Here is a 17,092-nt window from a genome sequence, read left to right as displayed (position 1 = left end):
TACATAAATCTTATTTTAGAAGAGGAACGAACAAAATTTTACAGGGTCAAGCGAGGCGGACAGAACCCAGGAACAGCCAGTCACCACGATGCAGGGTTGTAGCCGTATGAGCTAGAGTATCTATCTCTCCATCTTCGATGGGCAAGTGGCGTTTATTGAAATTTACATTTAGAGATCATTGTGAGACATCTTAACCTTTATTGTGTAGTCTTGACGTTTTATTGTACCCAGATTCTTTGTTATGCGATTGAGTTGACTTTGTTCACTACTTACTTGAGACAACTTAGAGTTATTTGAAATTTTAAAACAAAGACACATTTGTGGAGTGTGAATTTTACCTCCGTAGTCCCATGAAATGTTGAAACCCCTGAAGTTTCTACTCGTTGCCTTTGTAACAAACACAATATATGCACTTTCATCGTAAACTTCATATTTCTTTTTTTCATCTGCCTTGGTTATGCTTAGCCAGGGCGGCCCTTCTAAGGGATGTGAACCTTTTAAAAATAAATTTTGATTTTTTAGTTTGTACTAGAGGCAATATTTCTTTTCTATATAAAATGAAAATAATTACACTCTTTTTATTTATAAGAAAACATCTTTTATTATCATATGTGAACTCATTTAAGATTTAAAATTAAACAAAAAGAAATATTTTAAAACACATTTTGATTAAAAAAGTTTCGAAATTTCAAGCCAATGGCCAATCAAGCCAATTTGAGATATGATTTGAGACATGAGGTTATTACTTTTTCTAATGGATATATTGCAATTTGTCATGAAATTTTAAACCCTTTTCAGTAAAACCATTTAAAATTTCTATTTTGTTTTATTTTAGAGACAAAACGATATGTATATACGTCATGTTCCTGTTGAAACTTGTTTTCGAAATAATGATTTTAAAGTCTAGTCTTTATGAAAGTTAAACAAAACCGAGAAAGTTTTTTTTTCTTCTTCTATTGAATCAGTTCGAATTTTTGTCATAATATGTTAGATAATATTTTAAGAATATAAATTATGCTAAACATTTTAACGCAAAATTTTACCTTATTTTCGTTTTTCAAATTCGTACAATTTTTAGTCATCTAAGTCAATAGTCAACTCCAGAATTAAAAATGAAATGACTATTTTTTTCTCTGACTTGATTAGTGGATTAGGATTAGAATGCTTACTTTTAAAGAGCTTTACTTTTTTTCCAGTTCTCATATATTGTAGAAATAAAAATATTTTAATTTTAATGTAACCTACGAAACATACGCAAGAAATAACAGTGGATCAAAACACTGATCGATTCTAAACACTTATCACTTAACGAATCAAAACATTTAACAACTCTAAGCTTTTAAAGAGCTTTACTTTTTTTCCAGTACTCACATAATGTAGAAAAAAATAGTTTAATTTTAATGTAACCTACGAAACATACGTAAGAAATAACAGTGAATCAAAACACTGAACGATTCTAAACACTTAACACTTAACGAATCAACACATTTAACAACTCTAAACATTTAAAGAGCTTTACTTTTTTTCCAGTACTCTTATAATGTAGAAATAAAAATATTTTAATTTTAATGTAACCTACGAAACATACGCAAGAAATAACAGTGAATCGAAACACTGAAAGATTCTAAACACTTAACGCTTAACGAATTAAAAACATTTAACAACTCTAAACACTTAACGTATCTAAACACTTAACGAACACAATCTAAACACTTGTTCACCAACCCTCCAGAAAATAGTTTTTTCTCCCTTTCAAGTGTTCTTTCTTTTTTATTTAATTGAACTGGAATAACAAACTAAATTATAAAATTAGTGTAACAGATTTTCATATAACTTAAGGCTACTAAAAAAATCCAGTTACTATTTTTCTTGTGGGATTTTTATTGAGATGAGGAAATTGTTTGAATGATGAAAATAAAAGATATATTTCACGAAATTTATGCTCACTTGAAAAATACATAACAATTTCACGTGTTTTTTTTAAATGTACAAAAACAGTTTTCGAGAGCATTTTGCTTTTTTTTCATGGAAAAAAAAAACTTAATTTTCACACAAAGGTCTCTTTGAAAAATTATTCTGGGCATAAGCGTTCAGTTCACAACGAACATCGAGCATTTTATTTTCTAAGAGCAACGTGGAAAAACGAGTTTATCATTTTCATTTTCAAAATTAATCGTGGAAAAAATCGTAAAATACTTTAGATATCATTTTAGGATCTTTTTACATAATCCGATGGAATGTATTAAAAAAAGAAAGAGTAAAGAACAAAAGGATTTCATCACCAAACATTGCACTCAAACGTAGTTTCTGGTTGAAGCAAATTGCGGAAAAATCGAAGTGTATGACATATGGCCACAAAAACTTTGAAATCTTCAATTCGAAAGACGTAGTAAGCATTAATTTGAGTGTGTCATAGCATTTGAAGTTCTTCATTTGTCAGGAAGATTTATTCTCTACAACAGATATCAGTTTGAAACTAAAGGTATAAGAGAGTCAGGGTATGAATATGAGAAGTGTCAGTATGTAAGTGTGAGACGGGGAGATAAAATCTTTTAATTTAATCTTTTTCATTTAATTTTCTCAAAAAACTGATGATGGATTTTACTCTTTTTTGGCACTATCTTTCGATACATGCGAAATATAAGATCGTTACCTAATCAGAATTTGAGAGATAAAGCATACGGTATTTCAGATTCTCTATTTATTTTTTCTGACAAAATTATGCTAATGCAATTTCACAATCTACAGTTTTTGAAGGATATTTAAATAGTTAACAGTTTATTTCTATCCAATGAGCGTTAAAGGAAATTTTTTGTGTCACAAAAATTATTATTTTTTTATCCATTTAAGCAACACGAAGATTAGACATTAAAAAATCTAAAAACTGTGAAACGTGTTGTTTTAAATTACTTACTCAAAACCACAAATCGTACCATTTTATTGCTTTAAAGTTTCTCGGAAAAATTCGCAGAAATTCTAAGAATTATCAAGTGCTATTTTTCCTAATCTAATAAGGCGGTCTTTTTATTTTTTATCCTTTTTTTTAAAGGTATTGTGTTGTCTAATAATGCTACATCATCAAAACTTTGCCAAGTTAAAAAAGTATTGAGAAAACACGAATCAAAAATTTAACCTAGATTCCAAGATGGCGCGCCTTAAAAATGCTCTTAGTCAGTTTGGTTCAGAATTTTCTCTCTACCCTAGACACCAATGAGAATTCATTAGGCTTCATTTTAAATGTTCTTCACGCGTTTTCCAGAAAAGTCTGAAATGTTCTGTCATGTCTTATTAATGTTCTGTCTATTATTTTTACACCAGACAGCGTTTACTTTATTTTAAGCATTAGTTTGCCCTCACCTCTCCGCAATTTTGATTGGTTTCGTCTTCAGTCTACACTATTAGTCAAGAACATTCCTCTTCATTTGAGTTCATGCCTGTCCATTAGCGAAGTCAGGATCTTCACATCAGATAACATTGCAGAACAATTTGCTTTCATTTTAAACATTAGTTCTCCCGCCTTTCAGCTTAGTCAGATAGTTGACATATATAGTTTTTTTTATGCTATTCTAAATTTATTAAAAGCTTTAAAGTAACGTTCACGCTATTTTCACAGAAAATAAAAAGAGGAAAAAATATTTTTACCTTTAAAGGGATAGCTTCTTATTGATCTAGTGCAGACTTCAGCGCTTCAGAAGCAGCAAAGAGCTTCGATGCCAATTTGTAATAATGCCACAAAATGATCGTCTACGTTTTCTTAATAAAAGATTTCAAAGCTATCTTAACCAAACGCCAATATATCCTACCTTTTTTACCATGCACATGATATTTCTTTAAACAGTCTTAATTATTGCCACAATTATTTAAAAAAATATTCATGTTGGTGCATAATTCTTGGTAAGAAATTCATTTTGTTCTTAACGCTTTGTCTGTTTTCTATGGTCCACTGGAAAATGATAACAGCAAAGAAGACTCCAAAAGTGTGAATTATTAAAAAGTTCGATCGTTTTTGAAACATGTTCTTAAAGCCATACTTAAAAATCATAATCATTATGAATTTGAATAATTAGATTTTATTAGAAAAAAAACTTTGAAGGTTTGTTAAAAATTCATATAAAAATCAATATATAATATAATTAATACCAGCCCCAATCAGTAAATATTCTCCCATAGCTATATCAGCATCCAGCTCGTTGAGTGTGATTCGAATGTTACTGGTGGATTGGTTAATATTTTTGTCAATGTAAAAAGTATATTTTGAGTTGGGCCTGTAACTCCAATCATCATCAAATTTGACCCACGGAGATATTACATTTCCTTCAACATATGAGGAATGATTTACAAACTGTTCTGTAAAATTAATAAATAAATTAGTAAATAAGTGAACATGAATAAAATGTAGTATAAGACATCATAAATAATCATAATCGTAAACATAATAATCAATCAATAATACTTATAAAAATCATAATTATAAGTGTAAAAATCAGATAATCATAAGCGCTAGGAATTAAATGCATTAAATATGATTATTTCGTACTTAAACTTCGTGCAATTATGAATTATTCGAGCTAGTTGAATTAAAAAATTAAGAAGGGAATGGTTTTTTTGAAATTACCATGTATTACTAATAGTTGCTAGTTATTTACAGAAGTGATAAAACGGCAGTGATATTTGCGCTATTGTTCGATATTCCCTACAGCTATTTTTATTACCACGTTTATATAAACTTGCCTTCGTGTATATCTGTCCGGGTGGAATTTCGTAATCGATTTTAAACTAACTTCCCGACTAGCTACAAACTTCAAATTTGGCACATAGTTCAGAATTGGATGACAATGCATGAAAATGAAGAGAAAAAAGACATACAAAGTAAAATAAAATTAAAATTTAAAAAAAGTCATTTTAGAGTCAAGTCGAGATTGTCTTTTGTTGTCGATTCCATTATTTCAAATTAGTATTACATGTCAGGTGAAAAGATTTTTATTGTCGGAGTATTTTTATTGGCTGAAAAATCACGTGGTAGGATCCAGTTTTTCCTCATTCATTTCCAGATTGTTTTGGTTCTCATCAGCATAAAACTAATGAAAGTCGTAAAGGTATTGTTTTTCTATAAAGAGTTTTGTATCCCTAATTTAAAATGAAAGTTCTATTATTTTAGTAGTGGTCTTGTAGTAGTCTTGACTACTCTTGACTAAGAAAAATAATCTAAATAAAAATATATATTTTTAAAAACCACGTTTTTTGTAGTGAAGAATAATAATTGAAAAGTAATACTCTTTAAAAAATATAAAATAAAAATTAAAAAAATTATAATTTAAAATAAAAAAAATTAAAAATAGAAAATAATATTTTTAAAAACCACGTTTTTGTAGTGGAGAATAATAATTAAAAAAAATTGAAAAACGAAAAACGTGGGGCGCATGAAATACATAACAGTACATATACACATTTTCTTACTCATGCACATGCACAGCCACATATACATCCACATACATATGCATATACACAAACATATTCCACATCCACATTCAGATACAATTACAATTACAGATATACATACACATATTCTCAAGAGCACACATACGCACACTAATATAACAAAACTGTTGTGTATTTCATGCGCCCCACGTTTTTCGTTTTTCAAATTTTTTTTAAATTATTATTCTCCACTACAAAAACGTGGTTTTTAAAAATATTATTTTTTATTTCTAATTTTTTTTAAAGGTAAGTTTAAAGGGTTCTACCCAGTATTTTCTTCACTAATGTTTTACTTGATAGAATATTAATTATTAAAAAACCGGTATATATATATATATATATATACCCTTGTGCAAATTAATTGAAACAAACTCAATAAATTCAGAAAACTAAGAGAAAATGCTATTTTATTTAAATTTATACAAACTCAAAAATTTTTAGTACATAATATGATCTCCACGACACTTTATTGACATTTGGACACGATTCGGCATGGATTCCACTAATTTTTTACAGTCATTTATAATATTTGTGTCCTTGTACCACACATGAATTAACGCCGTGATTAGCTTCTCCATATTTGTACAGTCCGTATTTAATAGGCGATTCTTGCATATGGCCCAGAGATTCTCAATTGGGTTGATATCCGGAGAGTTCCCTGGCCATTCCAATGTCTCAATTTGATTCTCAGACATGAATTTCTTGACAATTTTGGACGTATGGCAAGGAGCTAAATCCTGTTGAAAAATCCCTGTTCCATCAGAGTATCGTTTCTTCAACTCTGGAACAACTTTTTTACCCAGAATAGTAATGTACTGCTCAGAACGCATCATACCGTCAATAGGCTGCAAAGGTCCAACCCCATTGTAACCGAAACAACCCCAAGACATCTTCTTTAAAAAACACGAAAAAAAAAGTTTGTTTCAATTAATTTGCACAAGGGTGTATATATATATATATATATATATATATATATATATATATATATATATATATATATATATATATATATATATATATATATATATATATATATATATATATATATATATATATATATATATATATATATATATATATATATATATATATATATGTATATATATATATATATGTATATATATGTATATATATATGTATATATATATATATATATATATATATATATATATATATATATATATATATATATATATATATATATATATATATATATATATATATATATATATATATATATATATATATATATATATATATATATATATATATATGTATATATATGTATATATATATGTATATATATATATATATATATATATATATATATATATATATATATATATATATATATATATATATATATATATATATATATATATATATATATATATATATATATATATATATATATATATATATATATATATATAATACATTGGTTGAGAGGCATACCAAGAAACGGAACTAAATAATGTCGTTTCTACTATTTTTTACTTACATAGTATGCGATTTCAGACCTATCTTCAGAACCTAACTTAACTACCTATCGTCAGAAATGTGTTTTCCTGTCTAAAATTACAGGAATACGCACTAAAGAAAAAAAAAAGAACATAGACTTGTAAAAGCTGCCTGTCTTATACATTTTTGTCACTATAAATTTGAATCTGGAAAAAAGGAATTGGATGAAGATTGAACGAATCACACATCTCGCGTCGGCAATTGCCCGATGTTAAACGTCGTGTAAATAAGAACAATGGTAAGGTTTATTAGAGTATCTAATTCCTTAATTTGTTGTATATTTAAAAAGAACAAAAGAAATAACTTACCAAACGTTATTTCTTCATAGCAGAGTGTGACATTACTGTTTGACCAAATTTCTGAAGTAGAGAACGTAATTCTCATTTTTAAATTTTCGCTGAAATGGCTTCTTTTAAATGTTTCATTCGAGTTCATAATCCATGAATCATTTATGAGTACATACTTCCTCTCTTTTTCTCTATATTCCTCTATGGTGACAGTTGCAGATGTTCCATCAAAAGTTTCCTTTAGAGGAGAGTTTCTCAAAACAATTCTAGATATGCTCTTGTCCGAAACAGTTATGTCTTCGTAAATAAATATCTGATGAAAATAATATTGTTATGAAACGAAATGTGATGATTACAAAATAATCATTATTTTATGGCATTTTAAAATGAAGAGTAAGATGGTATAATAAGGGCATAATAATAGCTATAGTAAGTGTTAAAAAACGTGATTAAAGGAAAGAATTTTGATAAGTATCGAGGAAAATATTTTAAAAACAGAGAAACACACATACACATAGAATTTTTTACTGAAATGATTTTAAAAAAATGGTTTGAAAAATAGTTCAAAGAGTGCAGAAAACAAGTGCTATTATACCCCTCAATCTTAAGTATTAATTTTTAAATATGAAGTATAGTTATTAAGTATTAATCTATATATAAAACTTGAAGTCATGCTGAGAAAAAAAAATAGGGTCGAAGCTACCGGAGTAAGGCAAAATTTGCCATGTTCTGACTCTAGGGGAGCACCAAAAAGCTCGGTAATTTTTTCCGAAGTGCTTTGATAATGATTTTGGGGAAATTAATAGAAAATAGGGTTTTATAATGTGTGATCAAATTTAATAACTGCAAAATTCAGTGATTTTAAAATGAGGCCTGAGAGGTGGTCATCAAAGCCATTTATTCGGTTAAATTTACTTTTCAGTTTTGTGCCTTTTACTAGATATGTCATAATAAGAACTATAATTTTAAAAACCAGAATATCCGATGAAAACCGTTACGATATGAACTAAAAAATTTCCAAATGAGTGGTTTAAGTACTTTATATTTATATATCAAAATAATGTTTCATTTTATTTTATTAAAAAAAACAACAACAGAATGTTATTACTAGAGCCCGGATTTTGATGACCTAAAAAATCTCAACTAATGCCCTTAAAAAGTGCAAAAAATGCCCTTAATAAGGGCAAAAAATGCCCTTAAAAATTCAAAAATTGCGCAAAAAATGCCTTAAATAAAGTAAAAATATTGAATTAAAAAAATGTTTTGCTCTTTAAAATTATCATGAGTCATTTAAAAAATATAAAACAATGCAATACTTGTTCTACGCTCATTAAAGTTTGAAAAATATGTTTTATATCCGAAAATAACAAAAAAAGGAAAATATATTGACACCAAAATATTTTTATTTTGTATAGAAACTTTAATGGATATAACAACTTCCATCTCATAATATTACTAAATATCAGAATTAAATTGGATTATTAAATGTTTTTCGATAATTTGAAATGTAAACGAGAGTCTCTTGTCTGAAAGTAAATTTTCATTTCTGCAGAAGCTTCTTTCAACGTCTACTGATGTTATAGGCGTGTACTTGAAAAAGACGGTCTCACTTACTGACAATTCTTCTTCAATTTGAAAAGATTTTGCTTCACCTGTTAATATCCTATAGATTTTCTTCATTGTTTGGAAGCCAGTGTAATAATGAAAATTGATAAAAAAAAAAAAAAAAAAAATGGAAAAATTAACAAAAAACTTTTAAAAATGCATTAAAATGCAAAATACGCCCAAAAATTTAAAGAATGCCCTATAAATCTAAAAAAATGCTCTAAAAGACAAAAAATGTCCAAAAATGCAAAAAAATGCAAATGTCATCAAAATCCGGGCCTTAGTTATTACTATACAGTACGGTAATCTTTCCAGAATTTTTTTTCTCCGTGCATTTTATTATTCTACATAACAGGCTTCGTAGTCATTGTAAGAAAAAGTGTATAATTTATGATAATTTTAAATGAATCTGTATGCGCGAGATGATTATAATTATAAATCGTAGTTTGAGGCGATATTTTTGACACAATAATCTTTTTCTCAAATAAGGTTTTATTCTTTTCTTTTGAAATATCTACATATTTTCAAAACCGGTTTTGACAATAACCAACTTTAAAATGAAGTATTTTAATTATGGATATTTTTTACATGACGAGTATGTTTTGAACATATTTTGACCCAATATTGCTGAGACAATAAGAGTACGTTAGTCAAAGTTATGTTTACGTTTGACAAAGTAACGCCCGTGTTATACAAAAATAATATTTTCCTTCTTGTAAAGGATACAAACATAGCTAAAAGAGGTTTTTTTCAGCTGCAAAATCAAACAGAAATTTGTTTACAAATAAATGCAATTGAAGTATATGTAAAATACTTACGGTACACCCGCTGTCTAACTCGATTTGCTGAGTTTCAGTTCCATTTAGAAAATTAGTGGAGCATTCTGTAAAGAAATAAATAAAAATCGGGCATGCTATGAATGAACTCCGACAAATTTATTAAGAAATAAGAGTCTCGGTCTCTACTTGTTCCCTTGGACCAAACTGAAAATATATAGACATTCTTTTATGAGATTGTTGCGTCGCGGAATGCTTTTTTCATGGCAAATTTTGTTTTACCTCCATTTGCTATCTTAATTTGAAGTTTTGAAAAATGTGAGTTCAGTTAAACCCAAAGAAAACTACGAAGTTTCAACTGCTGCTAAGATGCTTTTAAAATATTGAATCGTCATTTAAATTTTCAGACAAATTACTACAGGATAACTTCTTCACTGCGTAACTCAGAGTTACCCATAATTTGTTTGCATTTAGATATTTTGAAAACAGAAATCAGCATTTGGTACTTCATGGCTCAATCTGGGTTTAATCTAACTCTTTGTATGCTTTAAATTTGAGTTAATTATGTAGGTGAAAGATAATTTGTCATGAAAAGTTTCTTCCCCGGTGTAGCGTCCTTTTAACTTCCAGCTCTAATGTTTTTTTTTCCAGCGACACATCAACGAGAGAAAACATTCTCCGTCTTAACGCATCCTCTCGAATCAATCAGAGGATTTTTTACCATTCTAATTCCTTTGAGAATCTTCCTTGCTTCACCCACTATGAGGAGTTCATTAGTTAATTAGGAAGTTAGTATTCATTTCATTAATTGACTATTAGGAAGAATTGAGAATTTGAAGGCATTGACTTATAGCAGTATTTCCCAAAGTGGGGTACACGTACCCCCAGGGGTACGGGAACAGTTTAGAGGGGGTATGCGTTCTTCCGCGAAATATCTTGCAACAAACGGAAATTTAAAAAAAAATATTTAAAAACAAAACTAGCTATGAAAATTTACGATTTCGTATTCTTCTATTGGCTATTTTTGCAGAGTTAACAGTTAATAACTAGTGGTGTCAACAGCCAGTTGTGATTTTTGTCTTTTGTGCAACTTTTTAATAGTAAAAAATATTATTAGTGGTACACAGCGTTACGAAAAAGTTAAAAAGCGTATTCAAAAGTCGTCAGTTTGGGAAACACTGACTTATAGGATAACTATAGTAAACTAATAAGTAAATTATTAATTTATTACGCTGATAGTTCTTTAATTAACAATGGCCCTTCTAGCTATAATTTAATAATTTGCTGTGGTATCAGTAGGCCATTTCATTAATTAAGGTATCTGACAAGAGCAAAAACATATTTTTGGACAAAATTTTCAACATTGAGTTTATTATAAGTTTAAAATCCCTATACTCTTAGCTTTCTAAAAATGCTTTACTTTTGCTTGTATTTTACTTATTTGCAAAGTTATAGCAGTTTTTATGCAAAGTGATCACAGTGGAAAGACTAAAGATTTTAAGACTTGAAATGCGTTTATCTAAAAATCAGATTTTTTTCAAAATTTACAGCACCTTAAACAAGGTTTTTAAAATAATTGTCTGCAAATTTTCCTGATTGTTTACGATTATAGCACACGTCTTGAACTTCAGAATGAGAGAAAAAAGTAAAACTTCATTTTTTATGCATGTTTTTTCGTGAAGACAAGTTCGAAAATTTTAAAAATTTGGTTTTTTAACTACATTGATTCTTTAACTCAGTAGTATATGCACTTGCTTTTAAGATAATAGTTCAAAAAATAGTTAATAGACTTCTAAATAAACTCCTCAAAAGATTTTTTTAATTTTAAGTGATCGAAATTTTTTTTGAAGTGTTTATCGTATATGCAAAAAATGCCTTATTTATTATTAATTTTTATTTTATCTAAAAATGACTATTTTAAAATTTGTTTTGCTAGTTTTTAAATTTTTACACATAATGAAACAAATAAATTAGTTTTTTTAAAATTTTATATTAATATTTAAAAAAAGTTATTGAAACTAGTTGGATACCTTAGCTCTAAGACTAGTTGGTCGACGAATTAATTGAATATGCATTAAGAAGAGAGATTACATTGGGAAACTTTTTTTTCTGTTGCATTAGAATTTTAACTAAACTTTGATATTTTCACATTGATGATTTATAATTTTCATTTGATTTATCTCGCCAAGTAACAGTTTTTTTTTTAAATGACACTTTTATTCTATTTTTTGTCGAAATGTACAAGCTTTAAAAAACGTTATAAACAACAGGGGATTGCACAAATATTGTGAAAAAACTTTTAGGGGAGCTAATGCGCATCATTAGGACTAAAATTGCATAGGAACCCATGCCCGGAAATGTAGTCATAAGCCACTAGGGGCGTTTTCCTATTATGAACCATATCTTCGTATACTTCTGAACAGGTCATAATAGAGGGAGCGCCCTTAGCCGAGTACATTTCTGGACTTGGGTTCCTATGTAATTTCAATCCTGATGATGTGTTTTAACTTCCCTAAGAGTTTGTTGCAACATTTACGCGACCCCTATTATATATAAAGTTTTTAAACTTGCTCATTTCTACAAAAAATAGACCAAAAATGTAATTTTTAAAAAAAAGAATCAGCAGTTTTAGGAGCAGAACTAATTTTAGAATTTAAATCCCAACACCTCGAATTAGGTAAGATCAAGTATCTGTATAAATGCAGCAAAAATGTTTGTTTCTTATTGTTATTTATAAAAATAAGTGGTAGTAAACTAAGTCATTATAAAGTTAAGTAGCCAGTGATAATGATAATGATTAAGTAGCCAGTTTATAATTCGACAGTTGGTCAAGCTGTATATCGCATTAGTTGAGTTTGATGTTAATCTCGTTCCGATAGAATATTATCAGCTAAAATAGGGAAAATGTAAGGCATGTAAGACTGGTATTGGGATGTGCTTTTTGAATAAAGTTGGGTCAAAATGCAATTACTAAGAAGCAAGGGTGATGAATAAACTCCTTATTTATTGACTTGACAAAAGCTTTTTATTCCTTTTTCCTTGATCGCTATTGTAAATAGTTATTTGTAAATAAACCGAATTTTCGAGCCTTGTAACATCTAAACTAATAGGCTTATGAAGTTGGATTATTTTTGCAGATATTATTTGTTCCACCGAAATGAAATGGATCGAAAACTATATCTTAGTTATGCAGATAGCAAATTTTAAGTTTCTTCCTCTCTTTTACCCCTACTGCTTGATGTACTTAGTTAGAAATTTCAAATGGGCCTTAGGCCTTTATATCAAATCTAGTGCTTTCATTAGCCATATCACGGTAATTTTGAATTATGGCTGTAAACTATCAATTCTCTATTAAAATCTCGTCTGTTCTGAGAATATTAAATTTCATAAGCCGGAATATCTATACTTCAGGAAAAAAAATACTCAAAGTTAAAATTTTACTAATACACTAAAAGTTAAATTGATTATAAATATGTATTTTAATTTTGCTTAATCTACATTTGACAGTTTGAAACACGAATTAAAATTTTAAATTTAAATTTATCGAAATTGGTAACATTCTGTGGCTTTTCTTAACTCACGAATAGTGCTCATTTGCACTCTTCCATACTAACTGTTTCTGATCTTTAACTCTCATCTTTCAATTTCCCTAACAAACAGTAATCCTCATAAGTAACTTCGATCATTTTATTCTTGAAAGTCAGAATAAGATTTGTTATTGATATGAAAGATATATGAACTTGAAAAAATATAAAATTCTAAGTATTTATATTATAGTGATTTAATAACTGATGATCACTGCACTTAATTTTAATAATAATAATTACTTTAATTTTGCTGATTAAAAAGGTATTGTAAAATTTTACTAACTCTTTAACTGACCACTTCGCATCACTATTCCTAAAGTACTAAAAGTGATGTATAATCTAAAAATTTTAGCCAATATTGTTGTTGAAGAGTAGCATCTAGTCATATTTTTTAAAACATAGAATTCTAGCTTCAATGGGTCTGATTTTATTGCTTTAATTAGGCTAAAAGTATCTAAAAAAAGCCGGATAAACAAAATAAGTTGTGAGATTAGATCAGTGGTTCCCAAACTTTTTTGACCCATGGACCCCTTTTTATAGTCGAAACTTGAGCACGGACCCCCAAGAGAAAAACTGCATATATGTATGGTATAAAAATTACAAATTAAAAAAAACATTTTGTTGAAGAACTATTTATTGAAATCATATCTTTCGTTTAAAAAAAAAAATAATGACTTGGATGAACGTGATGAGATTTTTAGAGTGTATTTATGTCCGTCTCAATGTTTGCAAGCTCTAATTTCAAATAATTTATTTTTTTATTTTTTTGATGAGATGCATTACGGCACTGAAACGAGAGAACAATCTCATCTTCCCAAGTTTTGTCTGTACAAAAAAAGTTTTGCAACAAACGCAGTCCTACGATTTTATATATTGATTAAATTTAATTGTTCACTTTTCGTATCGCTTTCCAAACATTTAGCAAATAACAATTCTTAGTAAAATTTTTATTCTCTTACAAATTTTACATTAAGCTAAAAGTAAAAGCTTCGTTTCCTAGATAAGTGGACTCGTCAAGCTGTATAAAAAATAATTCAGATATTTTTAAGTACTCACATAAAGAATTTTCTACTCATTGAGATATTTTGTCAATCCTTTGTACATTATTATTACTCCGTGGAATTATTTTTACAATGTTAAGAGCTGGTTTGTGCAACCCGGTGAGTATTATCTCACGCTAGAAAAATAAGTTCTTCAATTGTGTGAAGCTTTCCGCACTTTGCAATCGTGTAATATATAGAAAACATGCGAAACTATGAGAAAACATGCAATCCATCGTCACCTCGCTTAGATGTTGTCCCTCTAAATTGTTGCAGTGACGGTGTTTTCAGATATTTTTCTTTGACTGTTTGAAAAATAGTTAAATCTTTATCTTTTTTGTCACTATGGATTTTTATCAATTGTTTGTTAAGCTTGGAATGTTTCATTGAATCACTTGTTATAGTTTTATAACATAGAAGTCAGATAGGTAAAGTACTATTTCCTGGTGAAGAAATAAAGACATACTTCAAATATTCAACACTGTATTTTCGGCGTTTTTTCCTCGACTCATTCATACTGTTATCTCTTAAAATGGGAACAAAAGATATAAGAAAATTTGTAAATCAACTGTTTAATTTGTAACAAACCACTATTAATAATTATGAGCACCCATCTTTATTTATAGTTTACTTAGGACGTAAAAATTGCTACTATTTTATTTATCTTAATTTCCATAACAATAAAACCAATTACTATTTTATTACTTTATGTTAAACCTCACGCGAACCCCTTGACGTTGTTCAGGGACCCCTAAATCAGTTTTTATTTTGCAAGGACCCCCTGAATGGTACCACGGACCCCTGGGGGTCCATATGGACCACTTTGGGAAACACTGGATTAGATGTTTGGAAAGGAAATTTGATTTTATTGCATAAGACATAAGTCTAAAAAAGGGATTATTTTCTTTAAGAAAATTTTTTAAACAAACTGATTAAGAAAAAAATTAACAACTAGAAGAATTGATTTGAAAAATAGAGAAGGTGGTGACAGGATATTTTTGTTTGGTTAAAATGAAGTTCGTTTGCAATGGATAGAATATTTCCTTGTTAGAGTAGATAAAGTAGCAAATGTACTCAGATTTTAATAAGAAAATTGTTGAATTTTTTTTTCTAGAAAAAGCTACTTTTCTTTTGTTTTGTAATGAACGAGTATGTCTTATGACTACAATGAAATCCAGGACTAACCAGTTAAAAATGTGATTTTTTGATAAAGAAATTAAAGGAAAAAGCTAAAATATGACACTTGTTGTGAAAACGTCGGGGTAGGTTTGTTTTAATTTGTATATTTATAGGTTTAAATATGAATTAAGAATATCGATAATATTTTTTCAGATTTTGCAACCTATTATATTTTTTGTTTACAAACTGAGTAAAATAAAAAATACTTTCGGTCTTCTTGAAAATATTTATATGATTGAAAATATGCTATAAGAAAAGTAATATGAGTCAATTGTCGTGCTTATAGAAGTTTATATAATAAATAAATAAAAATACTATTACTGCAATCTTAGCCTTAAAATAATTTGGTATTAACCATTACTGTTTGCATAATTAAAATATTTTACATTACAAATTTAATGAAGGTTTTAGGACCTTGGTCATGGCATTAAAAGTTGTCGGATTAATAATGTCTAATAAATCAAAAACTTTTTTAAATACCTGCATTTTCCACAGATTTGACTAAGCAAACAACACAAATCAAAAAGAAGAATAGCGCATTATTCTCATACATCGACATTTCGTTTTAAATTGGCAACATTTAAAAATGTATCCTACTTTAGATTGTTCACGTTACACCATGATTTAAAATGAGAGTTATTTAAATCAGCTTGTTTAACTTTTCACTATCACTATTAGAAAAACAATTCTATCTTTTGTTTCACTTTTCGAAACTATCTAATCGATACCTAGATTATAACATAGCGTTCATTAGAATAGCGATGAATGCTACACTCGTATAGTTCTGATGCTTAAAAATGGGTTGAATTTGATTTTTTTGTCATACATTTGACTATCAGATCTTAGTTTCAAAAGTATGTAGATCGTAAGCCTTATTTACCAATGACAATACTGATAAGAAGAGCAATATCGCAGTGTTGTCATAGCAATCACTTGTCAAATCATTTCTGATAGGAATTATTGTAAGGTTTCATTTTTTAAATCTTGTTTTTTAATTTTTATTTATTTTGAGGTAGAACTAAGCTTTATTTTCTTGATAATTATTTAATTTAGCAAGCCGATTTATTTCATTAGCGTTTTATTGAAATAAAAATGCTTAGGTCACATAAAAAGGAGTAGTTTCTTCAACTAAACTATGCAGGATAATCAGTGAAAATGACAAGCTACGTGGAATGCAAAGAGGGTGTTAGCCACATGTTAACCATAAAGACAGTGACCATTCCTGTTAGCGTTGTACAGAGTAGTCCCTATAGAAGAAAGGGGTACGGGGTAATAAGGTCACGTGATGCCACAATCACGTGATGCTTACAATTCGATGGTAGAAACCACCGTGGATCAGGGGATAGGTTCGCCTCCAAATGAGGTGATTCAGGTTTGAACCGGCTGGTTTGAACGAATTTTTCAACCAGTTTGCACAAATTTTGCACTGTTTGGAAAAGATGAGCAAAAATGTGGAAACAACAGCCAAAGGTGTTAGTACGGGAGGAAGAGCAACATTGATTACAACAAAAAAGCAGCTAACGTGTCAGGTTTGATCGCGGAACCTCTTTTTACGCCTTGTTAAAAAATTTGCAATGGAAAGATGTTCTACGCTATTGACCCGAAATCACCAGTAACGT

The 17,092-nt window shown here is 28.6% G+C and overlaps 1 protein-coding gene across 1 annotated transcript in view; it reads right to left on the bottom strand.

Annotated features, from left to right (window-relative positions):
• Nucleotides 1-16,378, bottom strand: part of LOC107451568 (uncharacterized) — a 33,621-nt gene extending 17,243 nt beyond the window's left edge. The window contains exons 1-5 of the mRNA XM_016067712.4: nucleotides 15,954-16,378; nucleotides 9,710-9,774; nucleotides 7,308-7,599; nucleotides 4,141-4,347; nucleotides 339-494 (exon numbers count right to left, since the gene is read on the bottom strand). Coding sequence (XP_015923198.2) covers nucleotides 339-494; nucleotides 4,141-4,347; nucleotides 7,308-7,599; nucleotides 9,710-9,774; nucleotides 15,954-16,032 — 799 coding nt within the window. The 5' untranslated portion in view covers nucleotides 16,033-16,378. The remainder of the gene's footprint in view (nucleotides 1-338; nucleotides 495-4,140; nucleotides 4,348-7,307; nucleotides 7,600-9,709; nucleotides 9,775-15,953) is intronic.
• Between the last annotated feature and the right edge of the window lie 714 nt (nucleotides 16,379-17,092).

This window comes from Parasteatoda tepidariorum, chromosome 7 (assembly GCF_982258835.1).
Source record: "Parasteatoda tepidariorum strain Cologne lab strain chromosome 7, Ptep-v5.0, whole genome shotgun sequence".
NCBI classification, from domain to species: domain Eukaryota; kingdom Metazoa; phylum Arthropoda; class Arachnida; order Araneae; family Theridiidae; genus Parasteatoda; species Parasteatoda tepidariorum.
The sequence above is the reverse complement of the archived record's forward strand: the minus strand, read 5'-3'. Positions and strand labels throughout refer to the sequence as shown.